At 38.5% G+C, this 18,554-nt stretch overlaps 2 protein-coding genes across 3 annotated transcripts in view; one reads left to right on the top strand and one right to left on the bottom strand.

Moving 5' to 3' along the window:
• The first annotated feature begins 893 nt into the window (after positions 1-893).
• Positions 894-1,630, top strand: LOC138432718 (glutathione S-transferase A4-like). The gene has a single exon (XM_069574192.1). It carries the CDS (start codon positions 935-937, stop codon positions 1,601-1,603), a length of 669 nt encoding a protein of 222 aa, XP_069430293.1. The 5' UTR covers positions 894-934; the 3' UTR covers positions 1,604-1,630.
• A 12,701-nt stretch (positions 1,631-14,331) lies between these two features.
• The window catches only part of HPGD (15-hydroxyprostaglandin dehydrogenase), a 35,352-nt gene continuing 31,129 nt past the window's right edge, over positions 14,332-18,554 (bottom strand). The window contains exons 6-7 of one of the 2 annotated variants that reach the window (XM_069574190.1): positions 18,009-18,172; positions 14,332-16,051 (exon numbers count right to left, since the gene is read on the bottom strand). In XM_069574190.1, the coding sequence (XP_069430291.1) occupies positions 15,913-16,051; positions 18,009-18,172 (303 nt within the window). In that variant the 3' untranslated portion in view covers positions 14,332-15,912. The remainder of the gene's footprint in view (positions 16,052-18,008; positions 18,173-18,554) is intronic. The other variant, XM_069574191.1, reaches the window with a different exon arrangement.

Here is an 18,554-nt window from a genome sequence, read left to right as displayed (position 1 = left end):
ACATGATTGTGAGCTCCTTGAAGGCAAACACATTTATTCATCCTTGCTGGCTTGGTTTTTAGGGCTGTGCTTGAAACAAGGAAGTTATCCAATAAATATATGTATCTGAAAGTAGATCTATTTATATTCTTGGCATTTACAATATTAAATGTAATTTAAATTTAAAAATTCACTCAGTGGATATCCCATTTCAGAGCCCTGAATTTTCAGAGAAAATTATTTAGTTGTCCTTACAAATTTCTCTTTAACAGAGCATTATATTAAAGTAAAGCAAATTTGTCTCTTTCTTGAGATAGAAGGACAGGGAAAAATAGAAAGGTCCTTTACTGCTTTAATGTTTAACATGCAGGTCGAAACATCTTTAAAGTAAGATTTGTCACAAGCTGAAACACAACAGGATTGATTGACTATAAGTTAAACAGGAGAGAGTTAAAGAAAGATAAGTTTTCTGCTTTATTGACATTCAGTTTTGTTGTAGAAGGGGAGAAAGGGCTTCCCTGGTGGCTCAGTGGTAAAGAATCTGCCTGCCAGTGCATAAGATGCAGGTTGGATTCTTGGACTGGGAAGATCTCCTGGAGATGGAAATGGTAACCCACTCCAGTATTCTTTCCTGGAAAATCCCATGGACAGAAGAGCCTAGCGGGCTACAGTTCATGGGGTCACAAAGAGTCAGACACTACTTAGTGACTAAAACAACAACAAAATGGGAGAACATCAATAGGGATGGACTTAGGGAAGCTTTAAGAATTCCTCTGGGGCTGACTCAGCCTCTTCTCTTCTATAAAATGCTGGAGGAACCAAGAGAAGGTCAATGAAACAAAGATACTAGCATTTGCCTTAGAAACCTCTACAAATGAGTAGCCTTTTAAAAGAGAAATTTTTAGACCCCAGAGAGGAGAGCCAGGAAGAGATAAGAAAACCCAAGCCAGCAGTCATGGCGGCCAAACCCAAGCTCTGGTACTTCCACGGCCGAGGCAGGATGGAGTCTATCCGCTGGCTGCTGGCTGCAGCTGGTGTGGAGTTTGAAGAAGAATTTCTTGAAACAAGAGAACAATATGAGAAGCTGCAGAAGGATGGACCCCTGCTTTTCGGCCAGGTGCCTCTGGTTGAAATTGATGGAATGGAGCTGACACAGACAAGAGCCATCCTCAGCTACCTTGCTGCCAAGTACAACTTGCATGGGAAGGACCCGAAGGAGACAGTCAGGATCGACATGTACGCCGACGGCACCCTGGATCTCATGCTGATGGTGGCGCTGGCTGCGTTCAAACCCCCGGAGGAAAAAGAGGAGAGCCTGGCCTTAGTCGTGAAGAAAGCTAAAACCCGGTACTTTCCGGTGTTTGAAAAGATTTTGAAAGACCACGGAGAGGATTTTCTCGTTGGCAACAAATTCAGCTGGGCAGACATACAGCTCCTGGAAGCTATTTTAATGGTGGAAGAACTTGATGCTTCTGTTCTTTGCGACTTTCCTCTGCTAAAGGAATTTAAGACAAGAATCAGCAACATTCCTACCATTAAGAAGTTCCTGCAGCCTGGGAGTCAGAGGAAGCCGCCCCCGGATAGCCACTATGTCGAGGTTGTCAGGAACGCCTTGCAGCTCTAAAGGCAGCAGTCTTGGGATGGCACACTAATAAACCAATTGCAGCACTGGCTCCTGTCAAGAAGCAAAGCGAATGGTGTAGATTCTAGGAGTAATCTAAGTGTAGATTCTAAGTAATCTAAGCGTAGATTCTAGGAGTAATCTAAGTGTAGATTCTAAGTAATCTAAGCGTAGATTCTAGGAGTGATGTGTCCAAAAAGAACAAAACCATATTGCCATCAGCAGCAAATGCTAAGTAAATGCAATTTAAATAAATAAATAAATAAATAAAAGAGAAAATTTTAGAACTAGTTACAGATGTAGAGAACAAACTTATGGTTCCCAAGGGGGTGGGAGTGATAAATTGAGAGATTGGGATGAACATATATACACTAACACACGTAAAATAGATAACTAATGAGGACCTACTGTATAGCACAGGAAACTCTATTCAAGAATCTAAGGACCTGTATTAGAAAAGAATCCTAAAAGGAGTGAATATATGCAAACTGATTCACTTCGCTGTACACCTGAAACTAACACAGTATTGTAAATCAACTACACTCCAATAAAAATTATTTTTGAAAAGGAAAGTTTTATTGGAAGTTAGCCATTTCTCTTCTTTCTTTCTACCCAATCAAGCCGTGCATTTGCATGTCTATGCATGAAGAGCTTGACAAATAGTGTTACTGTTCTTAGGGTTTTGTTTTTTTTTTTAAGTTTTAAATATTTTACAGCAATGACAAAAAAAGTAGGACTGTTTGGAATTTAGTAATTGTTGTTAGTCACTCACCACAACTTATAATAAGATGAAAAAGATAATGGGAAGCAGAGATCACACAGGGCTCTGTCGTCTATGTGTGAAATGATGCTGGGTGACAGAGCAACCCCACAGCAGCGGTGCCTGGCTTGTTTTAGATGTTTTAGAACACAAGAAGAAGGAATAGTCAGGGATCAAGTCCTATGTTGGATGGAATATATTGGATGATGACTGATAAGCCCCCGTCACTAAACAGTTCAGGTAAACCAGCAAGTATTAACAATAAGCACTTTATGTGATAAGCATTTAACCAGTGAGGTATTGGGAACCACATGAAGGTATTTATTGCTGTGATTATAAGAAAATCTTATTCATTGTTCAGTTGAATGTGAATTCACAATGATGGCAAACATCTGTAGGCAGACAATTAGATTCAGAAATCTGTTCCTTATGTTTTTATACTAGGCTAAATATGGAAACCATATTTTTATGAAATGTATCCAAAAATTTTACCCAAATTACCTTAAGACCTCCATTATTCCCTCCCCCTTTTCCCAATTTTAAAATTCTTTCACTTGCAGGAATTCTATCTGAAGCATACCCCTGGCATATTCTTTTACTCTCTTCAATATGAGGGAGATTTATAAATGAGGATAAAAAGGAAAGAGAAGAAGCCAAAGCCAGGGTGGGGTCAGGGTGGATTTGAGGAAGCCTATAATTTGATAAGGATGAACCCAGATAAAGCAGGACTGATTAGCAGTGGTTTGATTGAGAAACATCTGGAATGTTCAGCTGAAGATCTGGATTTTGTGCCTCTGGAAATAGGAGGCAGAAGAGTCTGAGATGGGAGGTGACGTAAATGGAACGTGTGTTATGTTACACTAACTCAGTATTTAGGATTAATAGACTAGGAAAGACTCTGAAGACTTGAGAGCAGTTAATGAGAAAAATAAAAGTAAATTAGCACATGTAAGATGTTATGAGAACTTGATTTGGGGCAGTGGAAGTGAATCAGAGGGATGAGAGAAACAAAAGATCATAGACTAGAAAGATCCCACTTTCTGACTCAATTTCATATAAAGCAGCTTATTCATCCATATAAAACCCTAGGTGTCTGTTTGTGCTATTCCTACAAACTTACAACATCCCCTCATTGATAAGATACAGGAAGAGGAAGCAACCAAAAAAGATCATTTTTGCCATAGTACTTGAGCAGCCATCAGATAAGGATGATAAAATTTCCTTAAGAAAACCGATGCTCAAAACATCCTTCTTTCAAGGAACCCTCCCATTCCCATGGACAGGAAGAATGGAGCAGGCCATTCATCAACTAACATTTTGTGAGCCTTTTGCCACAAAATCTGAATGAAATAATCTTTGGATTTATCCTGTTAGGTGGCCATTATGATGTTCATTTAAGAATGTCCTGCCAGAGGCTGAAAGTAGACACTTGGCTGTATGATGGGGTTAGAAGCCACAGAAAAGCCTGTGTAGGGCCACAGAGTTTTGGAAAGCCTCCATATGTGAGATAGACAGGGGAAACCAGACATTTAAAAAAAGATAGAAAGGAAGCAAACTAGTGCAGGAATCTCATAACAATATTTTGTGATTAAGAAAAGTATTACCATGGATCATATTTACTTTGTATAAACTTTACTGCAAAGACCATTACATAGTGCACAGAATAGAAATAAAGTTTAAAAGAGATATAGAGCTCTTTTGGTTCAATTTCTCACGTAGGTAGAAATGCTGTGCACGAGGTTTCTAATGAGGGGCTAGTGGGCATCAGCTTCAATCATCTCACTGAGCAATGAACTGTCTGCTTCCAGGGCAAATGCATTCGATTTTTCATTGTTGTTGTTCAGTCGCTAAGTCATGTCTGATTCTTTATGACCCAAAGACGTCAGCAAGGCAGACTCCTCTGCCTTTGCTATCGCTCAGAGTTTGCTCAAATTCATGTTCATTGAGTCAGTGATGCTATCTAAGCATCTAATTTTCTACAATCCCCTTTTCCTTTTGCCTTCAATCTTTCCTGATTTTGAACCATTCAAGTTCAAACTGGCTCTATGTCTGGTTCTGTTACTTTTTGACTCACATACAGGTTTTCAGGAGACAGGTGAGGTGGTCTGGTATTCCCATCTCTTTAAGAATGTTCTAATTTGTTGTGATCCACGTAGTCAAAGGCTTTAGCATAGTCAATGAACCAGAAGTAGGTGTTTTCCTGGAATTTCCTTGTTTTCTCTATGATCCAATGAATGTTGGCAATTTCATCTCTGGTTCCTCTGCCTTTTCTAAACCCAGCTTGTACCTCTGGAAGTTCTCAGTTCACATACTGCTGCAGCCTAGCTTGAAAGATTTTGAGCATAACCTTGCTAGCATGTGAAATGAGCACAATTGTATGGTAGTTTGAACATTCTTTGGCATTGCCTTTGTTTGGATTGGAATGAAAACTGACTTTTTCCAGTATCCTAATTCTGATGGTACCTTAAATCGCAACCGTTGGACTTCCACTTATTTACAGTTCCATTTCCTGGAGAAAACTTTGTCTATTCTATCTTCCTGACAATAACTCAAGTGAGAATTTTGTCTTAACCTCAGAGGGAAACCAATGGAGGTTATAAAGAGAAGTGTAGGATGACATATTAGGATTTGCACACTGAAACACCTAATATCGTTCTATTGGGTTCACCATTAAATGTACTGTTTTTTTCTTCCTTTGTTTGGACTTATCAAATAATTATTATTAAAATTTATTCTCATTTAGCTTACCAGTTATATATGATTTAAAAAAAGATCTTCACGATCAAGATAATCACAATGATGTGATCACTCATCTAGAGCCAGACATACTGAAATGTGAAGTCAAATGAGCCTTAGAAAGCATCACTTAGAACAAAGCTAGTTAAGGTGATGGAATTCCAGTTGAGCTATTTCAAATCCTGAAAGATGATGCTGTGAAAGTGCTGCACTCAATATGCCAGCAAATTTGGAAGACTCAGCAGTGGCCACAGGACTGGAAAAGGTCAGTTTTCATTCCAATCCCAAAGAAAGGCAATACCAAAGTATGCTGAAAGTACCACACAATTGCACTCATCTCACATGCTAGTGAAGTAATGCTCAATATTCTCCAAGCCAGGCTTCAGCAATACGTGAACCGTGAACTTCCTGATATTCAAGCTGGTTTTAGAAAAGGCAGAGGAACCAGAGATCAAATTGCTAACATTCGCTGGATCATGGAAAAGCAAGAGAGTTCCAGAAAAACATCTATTTCTGCTTTATTGACTATGCCAAAGCCTTTGACTGTGTGGATCACAAGAAACTGTGGAAAATTCTGAAAGAGATGGGAATACCAGACCACCTGACCTGTCTCTTGAGAAACCTATATGCAGGTCAGGAAGCAACAGTTAGAACTGGACATGGAACAACAGACTGGTTCCAAATAGGAAAAGGAGTACGTCAAGGCTGTATATTGTCCCCCTGCTTATTTAACTTATATGCAGAGTACATCATGAGAAACGCTGGGCTGGAAGAAGCACAAGCTGGAATCAAGATTGCCGGGAGAAATATCAATAACCTCAGATATGCAGATGACACCACCCTTATGGCAGAAAGTGAAGAGGAACTAAAAAGCCTCTTGATGAAAGTGAAAGTGGACAGTGAAAAAGTTGGCTTAAAGCTTAACATTCAGAAAACGAAGATCATGGCATCCAGTCCCATCACTTCATGGGAAATAGATGGAGAAACAGTGGAAACAGTGTCAGACTTTATTTTGGGGGGCTCCAAAATCACTGCAGATGCTGACTGCAGCCATGAAATTAAAAGACGCTTACTCCTTGGAAGAAAAGTTATGAGCAACCTAGATAGCATATTGAAAAGCAGAGACATTACTTTGCCAACAAAGGTCCGTCTAGTCAAGGGTATGGTTTTTCCTGTGGTCATGTATGGATGTGAGAGTCGGACTGCGAAGAAAGCTGAGCGCTGAAGAATTGATGCCTTTGAACTGTGGTGTTGGAGAAGACTCTTGAAAGTCCCTTGGACTGCAAGGAGATCCAACCAGTCCATTCTGAAAGAGATTAGCCCTGGGATTTCTTTGGAAGGAATGATGCTGAAGCTGAAACTCCAGTAGTTTGGCCACCTCATGGGAAGAGTTGACTCATTGGAAAAGACTCTGGTGCTGGGAGGGATTGAGGGCAGGAGGAGAAGGGGATGACAGAGGATGAGATGGCTGGATGGTATCACAGACTCGATGGACATGAGTCTGAGTGAACTCCGGGAGTTGGTGATGGACAGAGAGGCCTGGCATGCTGCGATTCATGGGGTTGTGAGGAGTCGGACACAACTGAGCGAGTGAACTGAACTATATATGATTTATCATATTTTACCCTAGGCATGCTTGATTTATTGATATCTAATATTAATTAGTGGTTTCAGCAAATTTTAGAAAATATAAATACCTTAACTGTGTACTCCTTAACATTTGTGCTTTCATATATTTTCATTACAATTTTAATATGATAATTTCACTGATTTAATTTAAATATTAGACTAAATTTAATTACCATACTAATCAACTTTTTGATTTCTGCTATTGTTTTGATGTGGAAGAATTGTTTTGCTAACTCATTGGAGTTTTTGTGTTTATGTTTATTACAGAAAAAGTGTTATGGTCTATGCTTTTTAAGATAATATCTTTGGCAGGTTTTGGTGAAAATTAATAAAGGAAAACCTCAGGGACTTCCTTGGTAGTCCACTGGATAAGACTCCATGCTTCCAATGCAGGAATGCAGGGGGCAAGGTTTCAGTCCCTGCTTGGGGAACTAAGATCCCACATGCTATGTAGTATGACCAATAAATAAATAAAACAACAATAACAAAACCTCCTATTTAAAAAAAATTAAATTAAAACATAAAGAAAAACCTCACTAAGACAGTCAGGAAGCCAGAAGGGGGAACTCTCAGGCAGTACCACCTGATGTCTATTATAGGAAGAATTGTCAATCACGCATCCCAACAGAAGAATCACCAACAGGAAAGAGCCATCAATCACAGGCCCCAACAGGGAGAGATGTGTGTCTCCTATAGCAAACTGACAACCTCAGCAACTCAGTTCAGTTCAGTCGCTCAGTCGTGTCCGACTCTTTGCGACCCCATGAATCGCCGCACGCCAGGCCTCCCTGTCCATCACCAACTCCCGGAGTTCACTCAGACTCACATCCATCAAGTCAGTGATGCCATCCAGCCATCTCACCCTCGGTCGTCCCCTTCTCCTCCTGCCCCCAATCCCTCCCAGCATCACAGTCTTTTCCAATGAGTCAACTCTTCACATGAGGTGGCCAAAATACTGGAGTTTCACCTTCAGCATCATTCCTTCCAAAGAACACCCAGGGTTGATCTTCCGAATGGACTGGTTGGATCTCCTTGCAGTCCAAGGGACTCTCAAGAGTCTTCTCCAACACCACAGTTCAAAAGCATCAATTCTTTGGTGCTCAGCTTTCTTCGCAGTCCAACTCTCACATCCATACATGACTGCTGGAAAAACCATAGCCTTGACTAGACGGACCTTAGTAGGCACAGTAATGTCTCAGCTTTTGAATATACTATCTAGGTTGGTCATAACTTTTCTTCCAAGGAGTAAGCGTCTTTTAATTTCATGGCTGCAATCACCATCTGCAGTGATCTTGGAGCCCCAAAAAATAAAGTCTGACACTGTTTCCACTGTTTCCCCATCTATTTCCCATGAAGTGATGGGACCAGATGCCATGATCTCCATTTTCTGAATGTTGAGCTTTAAGCCAACTTTTAGTGAGCAACCATCATCACCCTAAACACTCATTTTTCTCCAATAGACTTTTGTTCAAAACAATCCCTTTCAACTTGCCCTTTTTCAACTTTCCTTTTCATTGTCTTGGACTTGCCAACAGCTATTGCCATAGTTTGTTTTTCCCAAATTGCTGTTTCTTTGATATTCCTGAGTAAACCCATTTTTGCTGGTAAACTAATCAGCTGTTTCATTTTTAAGATCAATATTTTGAAATCGAGGTTATAAGTTGGAATTGACCTCTGAAAAAATCAGTGTAATGTTGGAATTGCTTCCTCCTTAAATATTTGAGAGAATTAACCAGTGAAGCCATCCGGGTAAAGACTTTTTTATGGGAATTATTTAATTATAGATAAATAAATTGGCTAGTTTGCAATCCCTTTAGTAGTTATCTAACTAATCCAATTTTCTTTCCCTTCTTGAGTCCATTTGAATAAGTTGTATATTTCTAGGTGTTTTCCCATTTAATGTAAATATTCCAACTTACTATTGTAATTTGTTAATAATATCCTTGTACTATCTTTTCATTTTCTAAAGAACCTGTTTTTATTCCTAAAGTTTTATTCGAGAATTTTCATTTTATTTTTAATGGTGTGAAGTGTTTTACCCCTGTTTCACCTAATTTAAACTTCATCGACAGGGTGCTATTGAGTGAAAGAGTAACAGCTATAGCTAACAGTCTTTTGATAAGTTCAGTTTATTAGTAATAGTTCTGGCAGGAAAGAAATGGCATTCTCTCAAACTGGGCAGTTTGAAGCGAGTTTAGTAAAACCTTATTTATAAAGTTATCTGTGGTGTTCAGGGAAACCACAAGGGGTAGGAACTGCAGTAGGTAACAACCACCCTTGCACCTGGAGGAGAAAAGGAGAGAATGGTCACCAGGACCGATGCACTGTGTGGAGCTGGGGGGTGGTGGGGTGGTGGGGAAGGACTCTCTGACAGATGCTGACACCAATAGCTCAGGAATGAAGCCAAGGAAAAGTAGCCTAACCTCACTTTCTTTAGTCTTCCAGCCTGCTTTGAGAGCCTCCTGTTGACTAGACCAAATCAGGTGCTGACAGGCAAAGGGGTAGTGAGTCTTTATATATATCAGCAACCTAGGATGGCAAACCAGATATTCAGCACATTTTGGATAGCCATTCTGTTACACTTCTCGGCAATTGGGACACTCACAGACCCCAAATAAAGGATAACAAATCCTTTGGCAGGAAAACTGACATTTCTTTACTTTCAATAAGAGTTGAAGGAGGAAGTAACTGAGTTGTCAGTTAATAGATTTCAAAAACAACACCTTTTGAGGACAGATTATTGTATGCTTTTGAAATAAAATTCAGAGAGAATTCAAAGAAGACAACAAAACTCCTTTTATTCCCAGCTATTTATTTACAAAGTTTCTTAAATCTTGAAGTTATAATAGGAATAGATTTGATACTGATGCTTATTTTATCTACAAGTACTATTTATATCTATTCTTGAATACATGAATAATTTGGGGGAAAATCTCAGTTTCCATATACATTTCTAATGTATTGTATTTTTTGAAAGCGGACTTGGATTTTTAATATTTTTAAAAGATTATATATATTAATAATGATGCATTGTGCTTTTAAGAATAATTATCACTTATAAAAATTTAATATACTTGTATTACTCATTTTAATGTTACCAAATCCAAAGGAAATTTTTTACCATCTAGAGCCTTATATGCAAAACAAAAATTAATTTTTAATTTGTGTGTATTTACACTTGTTGCAAAGAGTGATGATCATACAATAATTCCCAGGAAAGCATTCTTTAGGATAAAATGCTATAGAAGATATGAGTATGAGCTAAACAATTAAAAAAAACATAAAAATTCTGACATTTCCAAAACTATTTATTCTTGAATTTTAGAGCAGATGATATGCATAAAGTGGTCATGGTGCTTATTTTTCCCATTGGATATTTTTAAATGCCAATATTTAAAATATGCAAAAGTACATACTTTGTAGTGATTTAAACTTGTATATTTATTCACTTAAGAGAATTGGTTTATTATAAAAAGATATAACTCAGGAACAGCTAGATGGAACAATGCACAGGACAAGGAAAGAGAAAACAGTGCACAGCTGTTGTGACCTCTCCAGCCTTCTCTCTTCACATTTCCATGTGTTCAACCTGGAAGCCATACATCAGATGTTTTAACTTAAAACTGAGAGCAGTATGGCAGAGATGGCTAGCTCTTTACCAAAGATTTATACCCTCCCTTTCCAGCGAGAAGTGTTTTGCTGGAAAGTGGGTTCTCTGGCCGGGGTTACACTTCTCAGCACTGCACCCCCACCTCTTGCATCTGGAGGGGGGTGTCTGAGCGAGTCTTCAAATGCTTTGTGGGTTGGAGTGCATAAGAAGCAGGTGCATCTGGCTAGTCCGTGAGTAGACTCTGAGGCTCCAAAAGATGCTAGAGATGGAGGATGGGAGGGAGGAAGCTGAATCCTTGACTCAGCCCCTTGGAAGGCTGCCCACTCCACACCTGTATTAAATCTTTCTGAGAGGAACTCTTTCTTATTAACCCCCTGCAGTTTTGGGATTTATCCCTTATAGCTCTGAACACTACCTTAGCTAATTCACTCGGTACCAGAACTAGAGCTGCCAAACACAACAACAACAATAATCAAACAGCCCTAAAACATGTGTCATTGACTTAGCAGGTAGATGGTGCTGCTGCTCAGTTGTGCTCAGCTGTATCCAACTCTTTGCGACCCCATGGACTGTAGCCTGCCAGGCTCCTCCGTCCCAGGGACTGAACCCGTGCCTCCTGTGTCTCCTGCACTGGCAAGTGGATTCATTACCACTGTACTACCTGGGAAGCCCTCAGGAGGCGGATACTTAAGACTACAAAGCTGAAAAATCCTGTGAAGCAAAGATGAAGCATCTGACAAGTATTTTGTCTTCCCTGACTCCTCAGGCCGATTTCTAGATGAAGAGGTTGGAAGAAGAAATGCTAGTGATATCTTTTGGTGCTCTCTGGTTACACTTAGCAAGGAATAGAACTAGGAGGTAAGTTGAGGCTGGTTCAGGCTAGTTTGTGGTAAAAACGAAAATAAAAGGAGAAGAGAGAATCCAAAAATGTGGAGCCTTTTGGGTTGAAAACTCAACTAGTTGTAGACTCTGAAAATGCAAAGGTCCAATTCAGAAATGTTTTCTGCATTAAAGATCCATTAATGCAGAGTTCTGCCACAAAATGTAAGTGTTGAGTTCCCTCCAAGCTGGCTTACCTCAATGTAGTTGCACTTATATTGAAAGAAGAGATGGAATGGGGAGAAAAAAAATTTATCAGGCTGAAGAATTATGATTATTAATTATGAATATTCAATATATTTGGGCATTTTTCATGCAACTTAAATCAACTGGAAGCAAATAATCAGAAGCCTACACATTTTTTCAAATTGTTCAGCTAAAGAAATCATAAGCCAGACTTTTTCAGCCTTTAACTGTTTAAGACTGAAAAAAATCCCTCAGGTTTTGAAACTTGCATTGACAGGATAGATGTGTGAAAACGATACCACTTCCTCAAAGATCTGGTAGCAAAAACAGAAAAACCAAGAAGCCAAAAAACAAACCATGGAGGATAATACAGTAAAAAGAACTCCCCTTAGGGCAAAGCCAGAGTCCACCTCACTCTCCCCCTCTTCCAGCACAATGATAAAATCATTTAATTATGAATTGCCTTGTGGTTTTGGGGTAGGGGGGGAGGATGGGGGAATGGATAATTAGGGAGTTTGAGATGGTCATGTACACACTGCTATATTTAAAATGGATAACCAACAAGGACCTATTGTACAACACATGGAACTCTACTCAGTGTTATGTGGAAGCCTGGATGGGAGGGCAGTTTGGGGCAGAATGGATGCATGCATATGTACGGCGGAGTCCCCTCAATCCTATCACATTGTTAATCAGCTCTACCCAAATACAAAAATAAAAAAAAATTTTTTTTAATCGTTATTCTCAAATTGAAGACTGCAGTAAAGTCAAGAAAGTTCCCCACTTTGGGGCAGAGATTTCACAGTGCCTGCTTGTAGGGTTTACCAGTGATCCCATTCTTCCCTTTTCTAAACGGGAGATTTGACTGTAGATTTTCTCTCTGCTTATGACAATAGAGTGTATGCACAGGCCAGATAAATTGTCCCAGGATCATGAGAAGCCACAGAATCTTAATGAGGTCCGTGCAGCTACTGGAGATCTGGATCCGAGTTGCGTACAGTAACTGAATGGAATTTTAGGATGTTTCTCTGGAATGGGAGTGAATGTATTCAATGTGAGGAACGAGGGGTTTACAGACATAGCTGATGTGGCAAAGACAAAAGATGTATTTGTCTCTTAAAAATTCATGCTCCCTTTCTATGGTGTAGAGTTGTTTCTGGGAGGCATGTATGTGTCTGCCTCTCCCAGCATCTTTTGCTTTCAGGTAGGGCTTTTACACTAGCTCTCATCAATGGGCTATAAGTAAAAATAATGACTGTTATTTCCAGGCTGAAATGTTTAAGAAGCAGGTATACCTTCTTCATTTTTTCTTCTCCAGTCAACTGGCTGGATTTGAATGACTCCAGAGTCCTACACAGTGGGGCTACATGGCAGAAGCAGTCTAAACCACCTTTTGGAAACATGCTTACTGAATACCAGCATTGGACTCTTGTGTGACCAAAGGAAAACAATTCTATTATGTTAAATCATGAGTTTCAAGGTTTATCTGAATCCTCTGCTACTCATACTAGATAATTACAATGGACACATAGTTCTAAAAATTATTTTGTGGCTATAGGAGCAAATATATATTTATATGTCTCTCTCTGTATATTTCACACACATATGAATTTAAGGACAAAGAAATAAAAATTTACTTAAATTTATACATTTAGATTTTAGAAAATGGTGCCTGACTAGCATGCAATTACTTCAGGTCAACCTAAATCTAGGAATTTACCAGTTTATCCTTTTAATTTAAACCCAAGAGGTTAAACACAAAAAAATGTGATAGGATTTAATAAGGCCGGCAATGCGTTTTAATATTGTATCCTTGGGGGCTTCCCTGGTGGCTCAGATGGTAAAGAATCCAGCTGCAATGCAGGAGTCCTACGGTCAATTCCTGGGTTGGGAAGATCCCCTGGAGGAGGGCATGGCAAACTGCTCCAGTATTCTTGCCTGGAGAATTCCACGGCCAGAGGAGCCTGGTGGGCCACAGCACATGGGGTCGCAAAGAGTCAGACACGACTGAGTGACTAACACTTTCACTTTCACTTTATTCATGGCTCTTAAAAACAACTTTTAGTTGGTGCTATGCTGGGAGGGATTGGGGGCAGGAGGAGACGGGGACGACCGAGGATGAGATGGCTGGATGGCATCACCGACTCGATGGCCGTGAGTCTGAGTGAACTCCGGGAGTTGGTGATGGACAGGGAGGCCTGGCGCACTGCAATTCATGGGGTCGCAAAGAGTCGGACACAACTGAGTGACTGAACTGAACTGAAGTGACAAGCGCAAGTCTACAGCAGGGACAATATCAGGAAAAATATCAAATGTATGTCATGCCTGTCATTTGTCTATTTATTCTCAAATCCATTCCTTTCCACTACACTGCTCAGTTCTGTATCACCAGGGGCTGACCCTGCAAACCACATGCAAGAAAAAGCTATTCATAAATGATACTTAATTTGTGAAGTGACTTAAATTTTTATTAAATATGTACACTGTCAGACCTCTTCACTGTCCTAAACTTATACACAGGGCAACATTAGAAATTATCACATAATCATTTCTATTTTAAATGTTATTACAAGTATATAAAATTATGTTCATATGGGACAACTAAGTGTGTGAGACATTTCAGTGTCATTATCCAATCTTTTAATCTTTTTTCAGTACCCATATATTTTTAGTTTTGCTATCTTGGGACCCCTACTTCACAGAATAAGAAAAATTGGCTCAAAAAATTATTTACATTAGGGTTTTCACTGAAAAAATCCATTTAAGATTTCACCACTCCCTTTCCTGAAAATTTACTATTTAGTTTTCTTAACCAGTATATACAGCAGCATATAACATTATGATTTATTTAAAGTTTTTTTATAGAATAAACATTTTAATGTAAAAATAATCTTAAAAAATAGAACACATTCTTTTCAGTTTTACTCAGTATTTGGGTTTAAATGTCTGCATACTTTATTGATTTAAAAACAATAATTCAAAGCACAATGTATAGTGAAGGCCACCAGTACAAAGACTTCTCCATAAATTAAAAGCTTAAGCTATAGCTTTGAGCATTACAGTGGAAGACAGAGTAAGATAAATGGTATTCCTCATATCTACATCACTAACTGGTATGTTACCGCCACAAGTTATGAACACGTTTGTGCCTAATTATACAACTTAACTTTTCTTAGATTTTCACTGATGTTCACGTCTTGGTGTTTTTCAAGTATGTGGACATTTAGACAACAGTTCCTCATATTCAATCCACTCCTTAAAAGTGAAGGTAATAGATCTCTATGGCAGAATTAAAACAGCCATAATCTGACAACTCACCAATATCTCTAAGAAATCCATACTAATCTCACATGGATGGATTTTGCTCCACCTGGGAGCTTAGGAGCTAGCAGGCAGAATGAGTTACTTTTCAAAATTTCTACAAGGAAATGATTGATTTGGAAATCTTTCATGTCATTATTATTAGCATTAATTATTGCTTGCAAATAGCATTACCTGAAGCAGGTGCATTTAATGATCCTGTCTTAAAATACCTGACAGGGAAAATGGCAAAATACCACAGCTATTTTTACTTCTTGTTATTATGGCTTTAAAAACACAAAAACATCTTCAGTTGAGGCTGTCACAAAATTGGTTTCTTCTCTACATCTATACATAGAACACTGAGTAACTCATGAAGATTAGAAAAAAAATAGTTTTACTGAAAAGCAGGCATTTTTGAAATTGGCACAAATGAAGGAATCTGAAAAAAAATACATTTGTATTTCTTTCTTAACAAGCGTGTCTTAAATACAACACTTACTAACTATGCTTTTTTGCTGTAGCTATTAAAAATTTCATTCCTGAGATTTTTGGAGTCAAAATTTTTAAAGCAAGCACAGAGGAAAAGCTGTTTTCACCAGATGGAAGGGTGAAGTAGATCAACACTTCAGCCAGTTATTTTTTGTCATTTTTCCATGCATTAGCTTTTTCATTTGGGATATATTCATACAATAATTTACTCCTTACCTACTGGGCCCTGAATATGCCATGTTCTCAAAGAGCTGAAATAGTCAGCTGAAAGATGGTACATAAGCAAAAGTTATTGCTACTAAATATTTGCCATTGTAGGTAGCTTCCTTCTTTTAAAGTGTGAACATAGAGACAAAATGAGCTTTTTACATCTGCTTTGAGTTAAATAACAATTCAAGTATCTGTTTTAAAATGAAGTTATGAAGAAATGAACATTTATGAATCACAAATTTAAATATATCTTCTGAAAGGCAGAATATTCCTGGAATATCCCTTGTTTAGACTATAAAGATCAAAACCTAGCTTTGGTCTATGTCATATTTTTTATAGTTCCTCATTTTTTAAAGTCTATATATTTAACTAATCATTTAGAGAAAATGAACATCACATGCGTGAAAGGAAGGCTTAAAACAGTAACATTTCACTTAAAAAGCTATATTCAATAGAAGATGGAGTATGCCATTTGTGCTTATTTTCAGTTAAAGCTGACATATAAGATGTTCACTGCATTTTCGTGTGAAATGGGGTTGTGTCATAATCTTGAAAATGAATTCCCTTAGAAGTTGTGATCTTCATAATAGCACCATTCAAAGCATCATCCTCGATGAGTGTTATTAATCCATTGGCAATCATCGAAGGGCTAAATATAAAGGGAAAATCAATATTTTAAAATTAAAGAATAAGGCATACTTGTCACATCACTTTGAGTTATTTTTGAAGTATCTATTACCGTTAACAAATAATTGAGAAATGTATGTTATGAAGCACTGCTACCTGAGTTTTTAATTCAATATTTACTGAATTATAAATTTGCTGTAGATGTCCACACCTAACCTTGTCCACACCTAACCTATCAAAATATTGATTATTGTTTACATTGAGTAAATGATTATTTTCCCACCTTTAGCCTATCAGCAGAATTTAGACCTATCAGAAATATTCTTAGAGTAGAAATTTAAAGAATTGTCAGTTTAGTTACTCAGTCATGTCTGACTTTTGCCATCCCATGGACTGCAGAATGCCAGGCCTCCCTGTCCATCACCAACTCTCAGAGCCTACTCAAACTTATGTCCATCGATTCAGTGATGCCATCCAATCATCTCATCCTCTGTCATCCCCTTCTCCTCCTGCCTTCAATCTTTCCCAGCATCAGGGTCTTTTCCAATGAGTCAGTTCTTTTCATCAGGTGGCCAAAGTATTGGAGTTTCAGCTTCAGCATCAGTCCTTCCAATGACTATTCAGGACTAATTTCCTTTAGGATGGACTGGTTGGATCTCCTTGCAGTCCAAGGGACCCTCAAGAGTCTTCTCCAACACCACAGTTCAAAAGCATCAATTCTTCAGTGCTCAGCTTTCTTTATAGTCCAACTCTCACATCCATACATGACTACTAGAAAAACCATAGCCTTGACTAGACGGACCTTTGTTGGCAAAGTAATGTCTCTGCTTTTTAATATGCTGTCTAGGTTGATCAGAGTTCTTCTTCCAAGGAGCAAGTGTCTTTTAATTTCATGGCTGAAGTTACCAATTGCAGTGATTTTGGAGCCCCCAAAAATAAAGTCTCTCACTGTATCCATTGTTTCTCCATCTATTTGCCATGAAGTGATAAGGCTGGATGCCACAATGTTAGTTTTCTGAATGTTGAGTTTTAAGCCAACTTTTCCACTCTCCTCTCTCACTTTCATCAAGAGGCTTTTTAGTTCTTCTTCACTTTCTGCCATAAGGTTAGTGTCATTGCATATCTGAGGTTATTGATGTTTCTCCCAGCAATCTTCATTCCAGTTTGTGCTTCATCCAGCCCGGCATTTCTCATGATGTACTCTGCATGTAAGTTGAATAAGCAGGGTGACAATATACAGCCTTAACATACTCCTTTCCTGATTTGGAACCAGTCTGTTGTTCCATGTCCAGTTCTAACTGTTGCTTCTTGACCTGCGTACTGATTTCTCAGGAGGCAGAATTGTAGAAGGAGAAAGAATTGTAGCCAACATTTACTGAATGTCTATTATTTATCTGCTGCTGTTTTAAGTACCTTCCGTTTATCAACTTGTTTGTAGACTTCTCCAAGTCCTATAAGCTTGTTTTACTATCACTCCCATTCTACATGTGAGAAAATTGAGGTTCCCAGAGGTTGACAGATAAGTTTGTGGTTGGTGGTGGAGTCAGGATTTGATACCAATGACTCCATCCTGTGAAATGTCAACTGCTCTAACTCAGACATGGTTAGGAAAGTGGATGAAGTTAAGGGCCACATGAAATGTCACGAAGGGTATATTTAAACATTGCTTGGAATTTAGGCAAATAAGGTATCGCTTCTTTGAAAGACAATTAAACATCACCTTTTAAAAAAATACTTCCTTATGGCTGAAGGTATTAATAATGCATTCTCTACATCTAAAAACAAAATCCATGATATATAAATACAGTCTATTCAGAAACCCAGAAAAAAAGTTTTTTTGCAGAGATTTTGCCAAACTAAACTTTGAAGCTCGTGTGAGTTTCTCAGATATAAAAGCTATTTTTTCCCTTTTGATTGCGTATGTCTAGATAGCCCTTTGCTTTGTCATATTAAAGGAAGATAGGTATAGCTTTACTTACTCCAAAATTCCATAGTATTTCATCATATCCTTGATAGGACCCATGTATTCTATATATTTCCCCATGTTTTCTTCATTTTCAATGGATTTGAGGATGGGTGTATCAACAAAGCCTGGGCAAATTGCGTTCAGTCTCACACCACTGTTCATGAGATTAGCAGCCATCTGTCGATTGGAAGTAGAAGGTTGCAGGTTTCAGGAGTTTCATAAATGTGTCATGTAGGGTAAACTGATAATTAAAGCTAGTTAAAAGACTCTGATGTGAAAATCACAAAACAGCTATCCTAGCTCTGTAAAGTAAGGCTGACTGATGGCAGAAAGTAAAGGAATACAAAACTAAAATGGTAAACTAATTCCCCAAAGCCTCACTTGATTACTTTCTAAAAAATTCAGTATTGGGCACTTCTGAAAATACTTGATTATCTAAAGTACTCTTACCTACTGAACATTGCAGGAAGCTGAAGGTAAGAAGCTAAGGCTTAGGCGGAAAGATGTATACGTAGGACTGAGCTCCTTCACTGTCCACCTGAAACTACCACAATGTTGC

Source organism: Ovis canadensis, chromosome 2 (genome assembly GCF_042477335.2).
Source record: "Ovis canadensis isolate MfBH-ARS-UI-01 breed Bighorn chromosome 2, ARS-UI_OviCan_v2, whole genome shotgun sequence".
In the NCBI taxonomy this organism is placed as follows: Eukaryota; Metazoa; Chordata; class Mammalia; order Artiodactyla; family Bovidae; genus Ovis; species Ovis canadensis.
Note: the sequence above shows the minus strand (reverse complement) of the source record. Positions and strands in the feature narration are given on the sequence as shown.